The sequence below is a fragment of the Equus asinus genome, chromosome 3 (genome assembly GCF_041296235.1).
Source record: "Equus asinus isolate D_3611 breed Donkey chromosome 3, EquAss-T2T_v2, whole genome shotgun sequence".
NCBI classification, from domain to species: Eukaryota; Metazoa; Chordata; class Mammalia; order Perissodactyla; family Equidae; genus Equus; species Equus asinus.
Window position 1 is genome coordinate 80440363 of NC_091792.1, and position 15973 is coordinate 80456335.

General features: G+C 40.7%; 1 protein-coding gene across 15 annotated transcripts in view; it reads left to right on the plus strand.

The window, feature by feature from the left end:
* Positions 1–15973, plus strand: part of PPP3CA (protein phosphatase 3 catalytic subunit alpha) — a 284698-nt gene that overhangs the window by 126369 nt on the left and 142356 nt on the right. For 14 of the 15 annotated variants that reach the window (XM_070505289.1, XM_070505284.1, XM_044766382.2 and 11 more), the window contains one exon: positions 10907–11107. In XM_070505289.1, coding sequence (XP_070361390.1) covers positions 10999–11107 — 109 coding nt within the window. In that variant the 5' untranslated portion in view covers positions 10907–10998. Of the gene's footprint in view, positions 1–9464; positions 9515–10906; positions 11108–15973 lie in introns of those variants that run through there. The other variant, XM_070505290.1, reaches the window with a different exon arrangement.

Consider the following 15973-nt stretch of genomic DNA (forward strand, 5'->3'; position numbering starts at 1 on the left):
AGTAGTTAAGATTCAGTGCTCTCACTGCCGTGGCCCGGGGTCGTTTCCCAGTCAGGAAACCACACCGCCTGCCTGTGGGTTGTCATCTCATGGCGACTGCATGTTGCTATGATGCTGAAAGCTCTGCCACCAGGATTTAAAATGCCAGCAGGGAGACCCATGGTAGACAGGTTTCAGCAAAGCTTCCAGACTAAGACTAGGAAGAAGGACCCGGCCACCTACTTCTGAAAAAGTTGGCCATGAAAACCCGGTGAATAGCAGCAGAGCATCTTCTGATAGAGCACCAGCAGGTGAGAGGATGGTGCAGAAAGACCGGGCAGGTACCGCTCTGCTGTCCACGGGGTCACTGGAGTTGGAATCAACTCAACAGCGCTAACAACAGCAACAACAATAAAAAATACTGTATTTTAAGTCTGCCAGTTGGGAACTCTGCACATGTAACTTTAAGAAAGGCACTCACATGCCTCCTCAATGACTCACCATCATGCTTAGATGACTGTCTTTAACTTGGACAGTGAAAAATTTATGGAAGTGAGGCTTTTTAGATGTTTCGGGGAATCAAAACCAAAGTCAAGTATCATGGGAATTGTTCTGTTTGTCATTCTATATGTGTTTAGAATGAGTTAGATAACCTAGTTTTCAGCTCTTGACAACTGCATTTCACAATAAATTCTTTATTTGTGCCTACTAGTGAGATTTGGATTGGCTCCGCCTGGGAGTGCTAGTTTGTCAAGCAGGGACTACAAAGAGGGGAGAGGAGGGCTTTCTCCTTCTGAACTACTTCTGACACTTAGGGATGCTGAGAAAGGGTTAGTCTAAGTCGTCTCAGTTACCTCAAGTTGTACAATTAAAAAAACGTCTTTTTTACTGAAGCATACGTCAGTAAATTTATATTAATAGCATTCTTACAAACTAGAAAAATGTTCTTTTTAAAGGAATTATTTGAACTGCTCTCTGAAATTCCATGGGATAGCACTTTATGAGCTTAAAAGTACCAAAGCTCTATTGTAACAATATGATATTATTTTTATTGTTATTGGGTCAGTTTTATATCACAGATAACAACAAATTTGATCTATGATCCTATATTCACATATGGGATAAAAAACATTTAGTACTTGAACCTTCTTAGGGTAATTTCCCCCCTTCCCTCTTCAGTTTTCTCTGTTGCTCACTCTGACCACGCCTGTCTGTTCCATCTTGGGTGGTTCATCTACCTCCCACCTGTCTGTCTCACCCAGCTCCCACCCCTCCACCTGGCATCTGTGGCCTCTTTCCTGTGATGAGTACTTTATAAGGGACATTTACTAAATGAAGGTTTCAGTTTCTGAGTTATTTTGGCTATTGACTATTCTCTTTATGTTTACATACTTTTAGTTCTGAACAAGGCCTATTCTCTCTTCTTAAACTACTTCTAGTAGCACAGAAATTTTACTCAAATGCTAGGTGAGCAAGAAGGAAAAAAAAGGTCATTCATTTGAAAACATTGGTGGAATATCTATCAAACACCGGGGCATTGGACTGTACTCTCAATGGAACTTGATTATTAATCTTTCTACTTAATTTTTCTGATGTTTCTGAGTAGTGATGATTGCTTGACTCATTTAAAGAGTAAGATTTGCTGTTACCTGTAAATTTGCAGTTGGCGTTATAATCCCAGCAATCTGCTTCCTTGGTTATTTGAGAATTTCTTTTATGCACAAAAGATGCCATGTAAGAGTGGAAGATCTCTCTTAAGAGTGGCTCTTCATTGATGAAGGGAGTGCAGTCTGCTGCACCTTTATTATGAAATTAGCCATTTTCCACTTGATAGATTAAGAAATATATGTTTGACTTAAAATCAAAATTGACAAGTACATTTTAAAGATAAAGGTAACAAATGAAAATGGAGTTTAAGAGGTTACAATTGTAGGTGGTATTCACTAAAGGGTTGTAATATTTGAATAGATGTGTGAAGACTGTGGTTTGGGGAGTGCACATCTCAGGTGCTGAGAACTGGGACTTCCTGTGTGCTTCTGTGTTACTCCTGTGACTGGGGGGCTCTTAGAAATGGCGGACCAGAGAGAGTGGATGAGAGCATGTCTGGTCATCAGAGTGAAGCAAACAGCGTAAGCGCTACTGAACGTGGGGAGGCCCAGAGGACCTGATGTTTCACTATTCAGCCCATGGGGAGCAGGGAGCAAGAGCCAGGGCAAGGGGGAGTTCACTGCAAGCCTGGGAATTTAGCTCCTGCCCTTGGCTCTCTGGAGGGGTGACTCTTAGGCAAAATATTTCGATCTTGCTTCACTGTGGTCCGTAGATCTAAGGCTGTATGCCAAATTTATTATTTTTTTAAACAATCACTCCTTATATGCAAAAGTGGTAACATCCTTAAATTGCCACCCAGGATTTACATTATTCAGTGTCATTTGGGACATAGATTTGCTGTTTCATGAAGATCTTTCAAAGAAGAGAAAGTCTATTCAATTAAAGCAAATTATTCTGATGTCTGTAGGTGTTTTAATCACGGAGATGGGGACCGTGGGCAAGCACGTGGGCATAGAAAATGTGTGGGCATTTAGAGCTGAATGATGAACTTGAAAGGCAGGAGTTGTGTGTGGGTGTAGATTGATTTTTGTCTTATCAACTTACAAGTTTAGGATTGAAGACTAAGAAGGTACATATTATATTTTACAGGTTTGCTATTTTTCATACAGAGATTTCTAAGGTTTATATTTATTAAAGACTTTCTAATCAAATAGTTCACCTCCAATGGAGGTAAAATCCTTACTGATATTTGAGGTCTTAAGCCATCGAATTGAGGATTTCTGAATGGTAGAGTGTGTCTTGGGTTAAATAAAGTTTTAGAATCCCTGGGTACTCTTCATTTCTGAGGGATAATTATCATGTTCAAAGGGACCTGCTCACTTGGGAAGTAAATTCAACTTGTTCTAAAGTATCTTGTTTGTCTCTTGATTTTAATCTCCCCCTGTGACATATTTCTCCAGAGAAAAGGAAAATTTTCAAGGCAAAAAAAATAAATAGCCTTCTGCTTAAATTCATCCCAGTGAGTAGAATTTTATGCCTTACTGTAAGTTTGTTATTCTAGAGATTACTCTAGGTACCATTTGCTGAAAGTTTTGCTGCAGTTGCTCCATCAGGTGCTGAGGTCCAGTGTAGTGGGGCTTCCTCCCGGTGTAACTGAATGTGGCCGACTATATGTTTTTAATTAAAAAGACACTATAGAATAGATCCTTAGGAAACAGCACATCTTCAATGATATATTTATAAGTTTTTAAGTATTTATCTTACATTTAAATTAAAACAGTATTTATTAAAATTCTTAGTTTAATCTGAACATTCAATATCATGTATCAAAGCCAGTAAATATAAGTTTGCTTTTATCGTGTACTGTATAAAATTATCTGTTATTGGCGTGGCCCCATGTTAATTGCTGGACTTGTGCATATAGCTTTATTTTAACAACAAAAAAATTGGATTTTATTTAAGCTTTTCAGGAATGCTGAAATATTTTTAAACTAAAAATAAAATTTTTGCCAAATCATCTTTCATGTTGAATCACTATTACATAATTCATTATGTAAGTCATTTGCAATTTTTCTACTAAATAAACGAACTAACCAAAATATCAAAACTTCAAAGGACTTTTGTGATAGAACTACTCAAGACTACCCGCGGAGGGGTTGTGAACTGTCACCATTCCTATGTCCATGAGTCCTGGACTTGAGAATGCATAGTGGCCAGAGAATAAGAAAAACTGTCCATGGATATGATAGGTGTAACTACATATCAATAAACATATTTAAATGAAAATTATTTTGAAATTCAGATAAATGATCTCTGATTATACTGTCAAGGTACTTATTTTCACTAATTAATTATTAATCCCTTGTAGTTGAAACAGTAATTCTTTTAGTTAGTTAGTGTCTGATCTTTATTAAAGAATTGCTTGTAGCACATTTCAGATTTAGGTTCAAAAAGTACTGTGTATAATGTATATCCTGCAAGCCAGAAGAGAAAACCTGCTTATTTTGATAAATGCTTCAAGTACCTTAGTGCCCTTTTATTAAGACTTTTGGGAGGGTCCATAAAATACACTTGTGCTATATTACGTGTAAGCATTCAGGAAAACCACATGTGGCATTTCAGTTTGCTAGTGAAATAATCGGTAGACGTACTGTGTGTAGTAACTGAGTGCATTTTAAGGCTCAGCATCTGTGTGGCTTTATTCGGGGGTGGGGGGTGGGTAAGGAGGTGTTGCATGAGGTCATCACACCAGCAGGAAAAAAACACCAGTAAATTAATAAATTGGAGTTTTATTTATAGACCTACTGTGAAGAATTTTCTTAGCTGGGACCGGATGTTTCTGTTTACAAGATTAATATTCAGCCACACTTGAGATGGGCAAGCATGTTTTAATTTGACATTCATATCTATGATGAAAGCCAAACAAGAGATGAATGTCCATAGGAATAGCAGACGTCGGACCTGAATAAATAGAGTTTTTCTCAGAGTCTAGCTGAGGCTAATTTCTAAGCGCTCTCTCCCACACAACGTGTTTTGTGTGTCTTTGCATATAGACATTATGTATATGGGTAAACCTGTATCCCCACATTGATAGAATGTTTTTAAACCCAGAAGACTGTGAGTCAAACCTAGTTGTTCAGTGTTAGAACCCAAGTCAAACTGACTGAAAAGTCACCGTCCTTTTATGTATCCCTTCGCTCTTTATTCAGAAGTCGGATCAGATTTCACATACTTTAATAACGGATGTGGAGCTACTTGTGTATATTTTAGCTAACATATTGTATCTTACATACCTTATTTTTTGTTACTTACCTTAAAAACAGAAGCTCATCTTCTGGCGTCATCTAAAAGCTTAGCTATTTTTTATATACTGTAGATAAAAGAAATGTGCCACCGCATCTAAGAGTTTCTAGGAACCCAGGCGTAACCTTAAGGTAGATAAAGACACTTTTTTTTCTTGCTGCTTATATTGTCTCTCATGTTCTTCAAATTTTGTTCTTTAGTTTCGTAGTTTAACACTTTTGCATCTAAAGCAAAAACTAATCATTGTACCTCATAGTAATCTCTTCAGAGTCTCCATCTGCTGGTGTTTGTTTTCAGTTGCTCGTGTCTCCCCGGCCCTTCTCACTGCCTGGCATAGAACACAGTGCACAGTCGGTGGTTAATAGGTGCCTGATACTGATTGATTGGCTGTTATGGTTTGATTAGAACAGTAGTTGGTGGCACAGCCAGATGTCCAGGAGGGAATGGAGGGGTGCCCCTCTGGGGAGGTCAGGCCAGAGTGTGTCTTAAGTTGTGTCTGACATGTGATCTCCATAAGCTCTTCTCTTGACATGTGCTGACAGAAGCATCTTAGACAGCCTTTGTGCAGACAGTAGCCACATGAAATACAGGACAAGAGCTGTTCCTGTATACACGTTCTGATGACAGAGAGGGAGGGAACAGACGTGTCAGGACTTGCAAAGACTTGCGTCTACTGTGGTTGATTGATCTTGTGGAGCATGTTTGCGGAAAAGTGAACTGCCTGGTGTTTGGTGTGCCTTTCCTTACACTGCAGATCAGTGAGTCTCAATCTGGACTGCACTTTAGTCTACCCTGAATTTCTTTAAGAATGTGCCACTTCCCTGGCCCTACCCTAGACCAGTGAAATCAGAATCTCTGCAGGTTGGGCCTGAGCATCGTTCATTTTTAAAAACGATTCCAGTGTACAGCTGGTTTTGAGATACTTGGAAATTTTGTAGGAACCAAATTTGGAAGAGAAGAAAGATTAAACAGTATGATTTCCATGCCCTCTGTTCTCATTTACTTGTTGAGAAGGATGTATCACTGTCCAGGAATAATCTAATATAAGCCATTTATGCAAATATTTTTTGGTGAAGAAGATTGGCCCTGAGCTAACATCTGTTGCCCATCTTCCTCTGTTTTGTATGTGGGACACCACGACAACATGGCTTGATGAATGACGTATAGGTCCATGCCTGGAATCCAAATCTGCGAACCCTGGGCCACCGAAGTAGAGCAACGCAAACTTAATCACTCCATCACCAGGCTGGCCCCCATTTATGTGATCTTAAATGTTCTAGTAGGTGTATTAAAAAAGTAAAGAGGAATAGGTCAAAATAATTTTAATAATAAATGTTATTTAGCCCAATACATCCTAAATCTTATTTCAACCTGTAATCAGTATAAAAATATTAATGAGATATTTTATACCTTTTTTTTCTTGTGTCAGCCGTTCTAAATCTAGGGCATGTTGTAGACTTGCTTTAGTCTAGCCACTTCTCAAGTGTTCAGCTGCCACATGTGGCTGTCCATTCCGTATTGGACAGAGCAGATCCAGAGGGCAAAGTGCGGGAGCAGAAACCAGGAGACCTGACTGTTGCTATTGGTTTTGCCACTGACTAAGCCTTTGACTTTGAACAACTCACTGGTCCTCTCTCTGGATTTCAGTGTCCTTGGTTTAGCATGAGGGGTCAGGAGTCAGTCTAAATTGGGACTTTCTTAATTTTGCTGCACAGAGCCCCAGGCCTCTGTGAGCATGCCTTAGCGGCCAGCACCAGGGAGCGGAGAGGCAGGCAAGCTGCTTGGGCTCTTTTTTCTTTGGATATACTTGAGTTTCCAGTTGTCATTTTGTTTGAGGACAAAAATTTAAAAAAAAATGTTTTTTAAAGCAAAACAAAGGTTTGAAAAAAATCACTAGGCTAAGTGTTTTCTTAAGTCTGTGATTCTCTCCTGTCAGCATTCATAAGGCGACTCCAGGAGGAGGTCAGGCAGCAGAACTCCTGTCCTTCCTTCCACTGAAGGTATCACCAGGACAAGGACCCTTGGATGTTTCCTGTCAAATGGTGGTAGCCCTTCAGTAGTGACCCAAATGTCTCGGATTTGAGGAACAGAAATCTCAGATGCCTAGATCCACCCCAGAGTGGTGACAGATCACTTAGGCCAGCCGAGACACAAAGCGGTTGTCTCAAACTGACCTAGCCTGAATGTCAGGAGGACACCCCTGACTCTGTCTGAGGTGTGCTCCCTGTAGTCAGCCAGCCCCGAGGGCTGGGATTCCTCTGGCTGCAAGACTTTGCTGACATGGAATGTGTTTCTCTACTAGTGAATGTGTAATTGAGAACTACAGTAGTTGTTATATAGATGCCAATATTAGATGCACATGATTTTGGTTCCCAGACTAGTAACGTTTCTCCATATCAGATAGGTGAACTCTGGTGGCAACAACAAATAGAAAAGAAACAATATCATATCTCATTCATTGGAAATCAGTCTCTGCCAGGTTTCCACAGTCCGGGACGTGGGGACGCGATCCTAATCCACTATGTCGTTTGCCTTTAAAGCCTTCTGTGTTGGTTTTTGTTAGGAGTCAGCCAAGGACTTACGTGTCCCAAATTTTAGCTACTTTGCTGTTGCATTTGAGGAAAAAAAGTGACATTGAGTGGGAATTGTGAAGTGGGGAAAGCTGAGAGGGTTTCTATCTATTTTTAGGGTTCTTCTAAGAAGTCTGTTATAACACCATATTCTGTACTTAATAGGCAATTATAAGAAAATTGTTTTGGAAAGAGTCAGCCCAGATATCAACAATCATTTCTGAATTTTTCCTAGCATGCACATACTTAATTCCTCCAGTCCTGGCCTGCTCATGCTCATGAAAGCAACCTGTAATCAGGCAAAGGAGGGAGGGAAATCCAACTTTATCATATCAAGCACAGCCACTTTTACAACAAGTTAATGAAAAGAATGTTTTCTGAGCATGTTGAATTCTTTAATCCAAGTAGATTTCGCTCAATATTTGACATAGGTCTGTGCATAAGACTCCAGATGAATAGAGAAAGTAAATAAATGTGACCTTTGTAAGGCTGGTATTTTCTTTATGAAGCCAAAAGGTGCACAAATAGACAAATATTAGCCCACTCATATTTTTGTCCCAGAAAACATCCCTCTGGCGACATCATCTCTGTGTTCCGTCTTTGGCATTGTTCCTGCCCATCTTGGTTCCCTGCAGGCCTTGCCATCTGTTTAGCCGGTAAAGGGCCCCGTTGCATCAGTGTCCCCATCCTCTAGTTGGAAATAGAGCCCTCTGACTGGCAGTCTTCCTCTGTTTTCTGGCCTCTGTTTATTTGGAACGAGCTCCAGTGTTTCTGAGCAGGTAGCTGTGCCTGAGCCGTTCCTGAGGGTGAGCAGTTACTGGCAGGTGGAAGAGCTGCAGCGAAGAGTGGGGCATCTGTTCTTGCAGTGCTCTGGGCTTACAGGGGTCTGGGGACTTGGAGAAAGTCCAGCCGTGAAGGTGATGCCCTCCCTGGGGCTCTCCTTTTGCCTTTCCCCTTTGTCAGCGCTTTGGCTCTTTCGGCTGTAACCTTTGGTCTGTCTTCAGTTTAATATGGCCAGCTGTGGCGGGTGGCAGAGACCCACTGCTTTGATCTGCCCAACCCTATGTCAGCCACCGTCCCTCGTGGCTCTCGGGACTCTTGCCTGGCAGTTTTGCAGTCACTTACAGCTTCAGCGTTGTCTCACTCACACCTTAAGACCTCATTCTAAAACAGTCAGCTCTTGGCCTTACCCCTAGTGTCCTTTTGACATTTCCCTCATTCCATCCCCCATCCTATATCTGGGGAATTTGAGGAGTTGCCAGGTAGGATATTTTGTAATTTCAAACCATACATAAAGACCTAGGTAAAGAGCTGTGGCCATCAAAGTGTTTCCATGATTTCTTAACAAGCATGTATGTTAGTTAGTCAGGCACAAGAAACGGGGGAGGGCAGAGAAACAAAACAAACAAAATAATCACCCAACACCTGAAGTATAATGAGCTCATTTCCTCTTTTTTCTTCTCTTTGTTTAATTCTTAAATTTTCCTTTTCTTATTTCATAGTATGCTTTGGCATTACACATTTTGTCTTTTATTTTACATCATGCTTTTGTGTTATAATATTTATTCTACCACAAGCTGCCCAAGATAATTTTTGAAAATAAAAGTGGTATTTATAAGAAACACCTCTCTGTATTCATTAGAATTTCAATTCTAAAAAATGATTTGTTCATCACTTTTTAATTATTAGGCCATGTCTGAAGTCCTTTCTGGAAGCAGTGTAGTGTGGTCATTAACACAGGTGTCTGGCACCAGACTGCGGGGGTTTTTGCTCATTCGGTCTGCATATAAATCACTAGGTGATTATCTTGGGCAAGGCTTGTAATATTTTTGAGCCTCAAGTTTCTCCCCCACGGTAATGTTATGAGGACTGAATATGTGTATATATAAACACATGTGCATACGCCTTACTCATCTTACAGCTGCTCTGTCGTGTTTGACTTTATCACCCAAGCAATGCCTGGCATAAAATAAACATGCTATAAATGTTAGCTACTACTATTGCTATTTACTTTAGTTATTGTGACGCTCCTCAGATACATCTAATTCCTCCGTTGCAGGTGATGTACCTGAAACCAGAGGAGGTTATTTAACTTGCCCAGGGTGGTCCAGCTGGTGAGTGTGCAGAGCCAGGTTTGCACCCAGGTTCATCTCAGCACGCGAGCCTCACCCTCATCTGCTGCGTCTGCCTCTGCCACCTCCTTTGGCAGCAGAGTTAACTAGATATGCTTGGATTGTTAGTACAGTCAAGCTTGCGTCCATCAGTACAGGTTCACTTCCTGATTTTTCTTTTTCCCTAAGTAGTTACAATTTCTCTTGGGTGACAAATCTGTGCTATTAGGTTGCAAATCTCTTGGCATAGGTCTACCATAAATTTTGCTTCTGTGAGAGACACTTCTAGGAAGTAAGAGGGCTAGGTTTATTACTTAACATCAGGTGTTATTTTTAAGAGAGGAACCAGCATATGGAGATGTTCTCATGCATATGGCAGAGTGCACCTGGCAGATGAAAGTTACATGAACCTGTGTTGATACTCCTTTCAGATGTTTCTAATAGATCCGAGTTGTCCAGGAAATGACCCCTCAGGTGAAATAGAGAATTAATGAATTTCCCTCACTGAAGGGGCTTTTTGGCTATTTATCAGAAATGTAACCTTCATGATTACCATCTCTGACGATGGCCCTTTGGATGTCCTGGCACATTGTAGGAATTTGGTGACTATTCCCTGGCTGAGTGAATGAATGAATGTATTCACAGATGTGAAGAATGATAGTAGTTACAAGAGAGCTCCTTACAGTGAAGAAGGCATGGGCTGGAAGGGAGTATGGCTGGTTCTAAGTCTGAGCAATAAATGGAGTTTGTCATTGTATCGTATTCTTAAATACCTGGGTCTCCTTGCTGGCGTCATACTGCCCGCTCACTGTTCAAGATGTGCCTTCAGTACGTGCATGCACAAATCCTGATGTCCTGTTCAGGATTCAGTGCGTTTTTGCCTTTTGCTCTAAGATTCCTACCCTCTCCTTAAACAATGAGTCAGTCACTTTACTCAGAGACATGACTCCAGCTGAAGGGACAGACCTGGTCTGGCAGACCATTTCCTGCTCCTCTCATCCCAGAACGAGCCCGCTTTCTAGTGAAGAAACATAGTCTCCTGAGTCAGTTATGGTTGAATGTGCAGAATTGTTTTCTTTTGCTGAATTGATTATTACCTAACAGAAACTTATCTCCCTCCTTTTTCTTTATTAACTCAATCGGGATCTTCTAGATTCAAGAGATAGGTACTGGATGAATAAGAACTATGAGTCTCCTTTCAGCAATCACATTACATCTAGAATCAAAGGAAGAAGGCAGTCTTTAATTCTTGATAGCCCTTGATCATATTTTAATGTGGGAATTTTTTAAATACTCCAAAAGGTGGTTAGTGGTAGGAATAGATATTTGGTGGGTATTAATTAATCTTTTGTTGTTGAGTTGGCTAATGTAATAATTTGGCTTTTTCTCTTTCAGCTGTCCCATTTCCTCCAAGTCACCGGCTTACAGCAAAAGAAGTGTTTGATAATGATGGGAAACCTCGAGTGGATGTCTTAAAGGCACATCTCATGAAGGAAGGCAGACTGGAAGAGAGTGTTGCATTAAGAATAATAACAGAAGGGGCTTCAATCCTTCGACAGGAGAAAAATTTGCTGGATATTGATGCACCCGTCACAGGTGAGTCCGAAGGATAGAGATTGCCCACTTCCGCCCCTCTTTGTTGTTTCTCACCTCACATTGAATTCAGATACCTTATTCACCTCACTCCTTTACTGTCAATTTATACATTAAGAACTAAAGACATTACACATATGTAACTATTTTTATATATGTATTAAATATCTATAAGATTGTGATGCTCAAAAAATTGGTGCAACTCAGAGATGATGAGGATATCACGAAGTAATACTTTAATTAAGGAGTGATGTTGTTTGTCAGTAGAAACACTAACTGGTGCAAGGAACACAAGATATTCATTGGGAGAGAGTAGACAAAGTGTCCTAAGACTTCCACAGTGTTTGAGTAAGTGGCTAAGTTAAAGCATTGGTTCTCAAAGTGTCATCCCCAGACTGGCATCATCATCGTCATCATCACTTGGAAACTTGTTAAAATGTAAATCCTCAGGCCTCACCCCAGACCTGCTGAATCAGATTCTCTGGGGTCAGGCCCAGCAATCTGTTTTATCAAGTCCTCTAGGTGATTCTGATGCACATTAACGTTTGAGAACCACTGAATTTTAGGAAGAAGTGCAAATTTCTCTTCTTCCAGAGTATTTTGTGTCTAAAAATGTGTCTTTGCTCTTTACTTTTTTGTTGTTGTTAAGGAAGATTAGCCCTGAGCTAACACCTGTGCCAATCCTCCTCCACTTTGTATGTGGGGTGCCGCCACAGCATGGCTGACAAGTGGTGTAGGTCCATGCCCAGGATCCAAACCCGTGAACCCAGGCTGCTGAAGCAGAGCATGCCAAACTTAACCACTACACCACAGGGCTGGCCCCGTGTCTTTACTTTTTGAGTATTTTTGTTCTCTTACTTCTTACAGGCAGGTAAATGTTTTGTATAAGTGTAACTTCTCTTAAGCCATAAAAATTAAATCTTGTCAAAAAATTTTACGTGGTGTAGAGTGTCAAATATTAGAGATTTTTAATCTACCCTTTGTGGAGTTTGCTAAACTTGCTAGTTTTCGTTTTTAGAGAAGCTAAAAAACATTTAATTTTCTGTTTAATTATTAGCATTCTGGCAAAAGGAAAAAATTTAGACACAGAATATTGTCCTTTTCAAAACAAATGGGACATTTAGACATATTTCATATATTACTGGTTGCTTCTTTCTTCCAAATCTTCATTACTTATATTATTGGCCTTCACATGTGTATTTGTTAAGAGAAAGATAAGCTCTCTTGAGTATCAGACTAGTCCTTCCTTAGTCAAAATGGCCCTAGTGACTCGTCTTGCGAAGAAATCGATGTTATTTACACTTTGTTTTTGTTTGGCAGTGCTCTTCTTGTGTTTGTAACTCCGAATGTGCTTGGGGCCAGGCAGCAGGAGAAATTGCTCCAGTTGTGTTAACTCAGTTTTGGCCAGTGGTGAATGAGTTAAGCCACAGACTTCTCTGTGTGTCTGTCACTATGAACCCCATTTTCCATGTGTTAGAAGGGAATTATGCATTGGTGTCTCCAACTCATAGACACTGTGAAAATCGGACAAAACAAATGTGAACGTGCTTTACTTTCTTAGATACCAAAATACTGAAATTTTTTAGTGTCTAAATAGTAGTTTGGCATCCCCCAGCCAAAAAAACTACTCTAAAAAATTGACTACAGTGGCCAGCCCAGTAGCATAGTGGTTAAGTTCGTGCGCTCTGCCTTGACAGCCCAGGGTTCACAGGTTCAGATCCTTGGCATGGACCTACACACGGCTCATAAAGCCATGCTGTGGTGGCATCCAGCTTACAAAATAGAGGAAGATTGGCACAGATGTACTTCAGCTACAATCTTCCTCAAACAAAAAGAGGAAGATTGGCAACAGATGTTAGCTCAGGGCCAATCTTCCTCACCAAAAAAAGAGACTATAAATTCCACTATATAAATTAATGGTAAAATATTAGCTGTAAATGAAATCTTTCTCATTAAACTTATTTGTTTTTAGTAAGAAAGCATGGCTTGGTGTTTTATTATGTTTATTTTTTCTCATTCCACTTGACATCATGTGACTTCCAATGAAGAATTCATGTTAAATTCACTAATGAGGCCAGCTGATGTTAATGGAAGTGATAATTATAACTTAAAAGAAACATGTGAAATAGGTATGTAGGGCAATGTGTTTTCTGGGATGCAGTCAGCTCTGCTCAACTAGGCTCTGTCCTGAAAGGACATGTGGGGGGTTTCTAGAGGAGTCAGATTGTGGCGTTCTGACCCAGAACCTTTCTGGAGTCCAGAGTAATTGCCCTCATATTCAGTACAGGTCATAACTGTTCTTTCTAGTAAGATCCCAGCTGACATTTTGGCAAATTTTGGGATATAGATAAAAAGAGACTTTGGAAATCAGGACTCAATTGTGTGTAACTTTCCCTGGGGGAGAAAAAAACTAAAGATTTTTAGATAGTGACCGAAGCAGCTATGCAGACATCACCGAATGTGTAGCACTAGCAGAAACCTTTCTCTAGAGGAGATTTATATCTCATGATGAAGGCAGGGTCCTAAGGAGCCTCCAGGAGCTTCCATTGCAGGGTCTCCTACCCCCTGTCCTGGGAATGTAAGGACGTGGAATAATAGTGGCAGAGGAATGGAAAAAAATTGACATTTGGATAAAAGGAGAAAAAACACCCCTTTTGCATATAATTCACCAGATGGGTAAATTCATAGTTTCATATTCAGCCTATGAGTTTCTGAGCAAAAGCTGAAACTTGGAAGACTGCAGAATAAAAGCAGAGTGCGTTGATCAGAGAAAATTACAATCTCTTTGTATTTCAAAATTTCTTAAAATTTATTGGTGAAATTTTATGATAATGTGATTGTGATCTGAGATTTTATTTTGTCTGGACAGCTGAACCAGCAGTGTAGTATATATTTTTAAATTTGTTGTTTGCGTTACTGATACTAGGCTGTGCAGTAAAAGGCATAGTTTACACTGAAAAATATTCAGAGTAGGGTATTCTTTATATAGTTCAGAATTCCACACTGAAGAAAGATGGAAAACTTAAGAAACAGTTCAGAGGAGAGGAAAGAAGAGGAAGAAGAAGGAAGGAGCATGGGAGGGGGCGAAGAAGGAAGATGAAACAATTGCAAGTGAAAACCTGAGGAAAAGAAGAGGAAGGGAGCAGGACTTTTCATGGAGCCCAAAGCCAGGCCACAAGGTGGTTCCACGCGCATCAGAAATAGTCTTTCCGCTGCAGATGATGGATTCCTAAAACCGACAAGGTGACTGGGTCCCAGTAGAAGCTGGCCAGTAAATCCTTATGTGGAATTCACCTTGAAGTGTACTAGATATGTAAACTCTCCAATGGCTAATATTTTCTAATGTTACACAAAGCCACTCGCCAGCTTCTCCTCCACTCCTCTCCTCTCCTCTTCATTAAGAAAAATGTTTCACCGTCAAATGTTTAGAGAGAAGTTATGCTTACATCCGTGCCGTGGTTTGCCTCCATTTTAAGAAAAACCCAGAAATTAGTATTCTGGTTATTTGAAATCTGGACATTGATTCATTCTTTCAGCATTTCTTTAATGTTTAAATGTACAAAGCTGCTCCACTCCTCTCCCCCACAGCAAGTCTTTATAAAGTAGTGAAAGATTTGTGTTCATTTAGGATTTTTTTCCCTTAAAGTACTGTACATTTTATTTTGAAGCAGACAGAAGGACCAGGAAGCTGCCTGGTCCCCGCTCCCTGCATGCGTCCCTCTGGAGAAGGGGACACAGCCTCGTGATCAATGGACAGGTCCCTGCTCCCTGCGTGCGTCCCTCTGGAGAAGGGGACACAGCAACGTGAGCAATGGTACAGGCCCTCCTGGTGGTGGATTTAGATAAGCCAGGAACCATCTCCCTGGGAGTGCGATGAGGATTAGTTATGGGTCCTCAGTCAAAGCAAGGGAGGTATGAGGCACGTTCTGCTCTTTTCTCTAAACTAAGGCACCTGATTAGAATGATAGCTGTTTCAGATATTTAATTTGGAGAGTGTGTTTCTGTGTTAGAGGCATTTTGTCAAAGAAGGTATTTTCCCTCTTTGATTCTTTTCTGAAAATCAGGTTGAATTTACCTTTGTTTCCTTGCACATATACAAATGGAACATTAAAACGTGTGGCCAAATACCAGTGTGGCAGCTTGCTATGGACTGAATCCTTGTGTGCCCCAATGTTCCTATGTTGAAGTCCTTATCCCCACCATGATCGTATTTGGAGGTGGGGCCTTTGGGAGGTAGTAGGTTTAGGTGAGTTCCTGAGGGTGGGGCCCCCACGATGGGATTGTGCTCTCAGAAGAAGAGGAAGAGATGAGAGTCCTCTCTCTCCGCCATGTGAGGGCACAGCAAAAAGACGGCTGTCTCCAAACCAGGAAGAGGCCCTCAGCAGACGCTGAGTGTGCTGGCCCCTTGATCTGGGCCTTCCGAGCCTCCAGCACTGTGAGGAATAAATGTTTGTTGTTTAAGCCACTCCATCTACGCTATTTTGTTACAGCAGCCCCAAATAAGACACAGCTCGTTTTGGGAATTCAATTTAACAGTCGTTTGTTGAACATTTACCTGGCGTGGGTGGTAGGGGTTATATGCAGGTGAGTGAGACCTGGCGTCTGCTCTCCAGGGCCTTGGAATATAACAAGAACACTGGTCTTTGCCAGAAGATATGTGCATCAAATTATTGATTAAATTGAGGACATGACCTAGATTTATTCAAGCAAATGAAGAAGTGTCCAACTGGATATAACTAATTTAAAACCAAAACGCTTTCTTGTCTTCTAAATGGCTAAGGTTCTCCAGAGAGTGCCCATTGATTATTCTATTCCATCTTTGAGTTAAAGAAACTGTTACAAAGCTGGGGTTCTACCTGTCCCGAATGT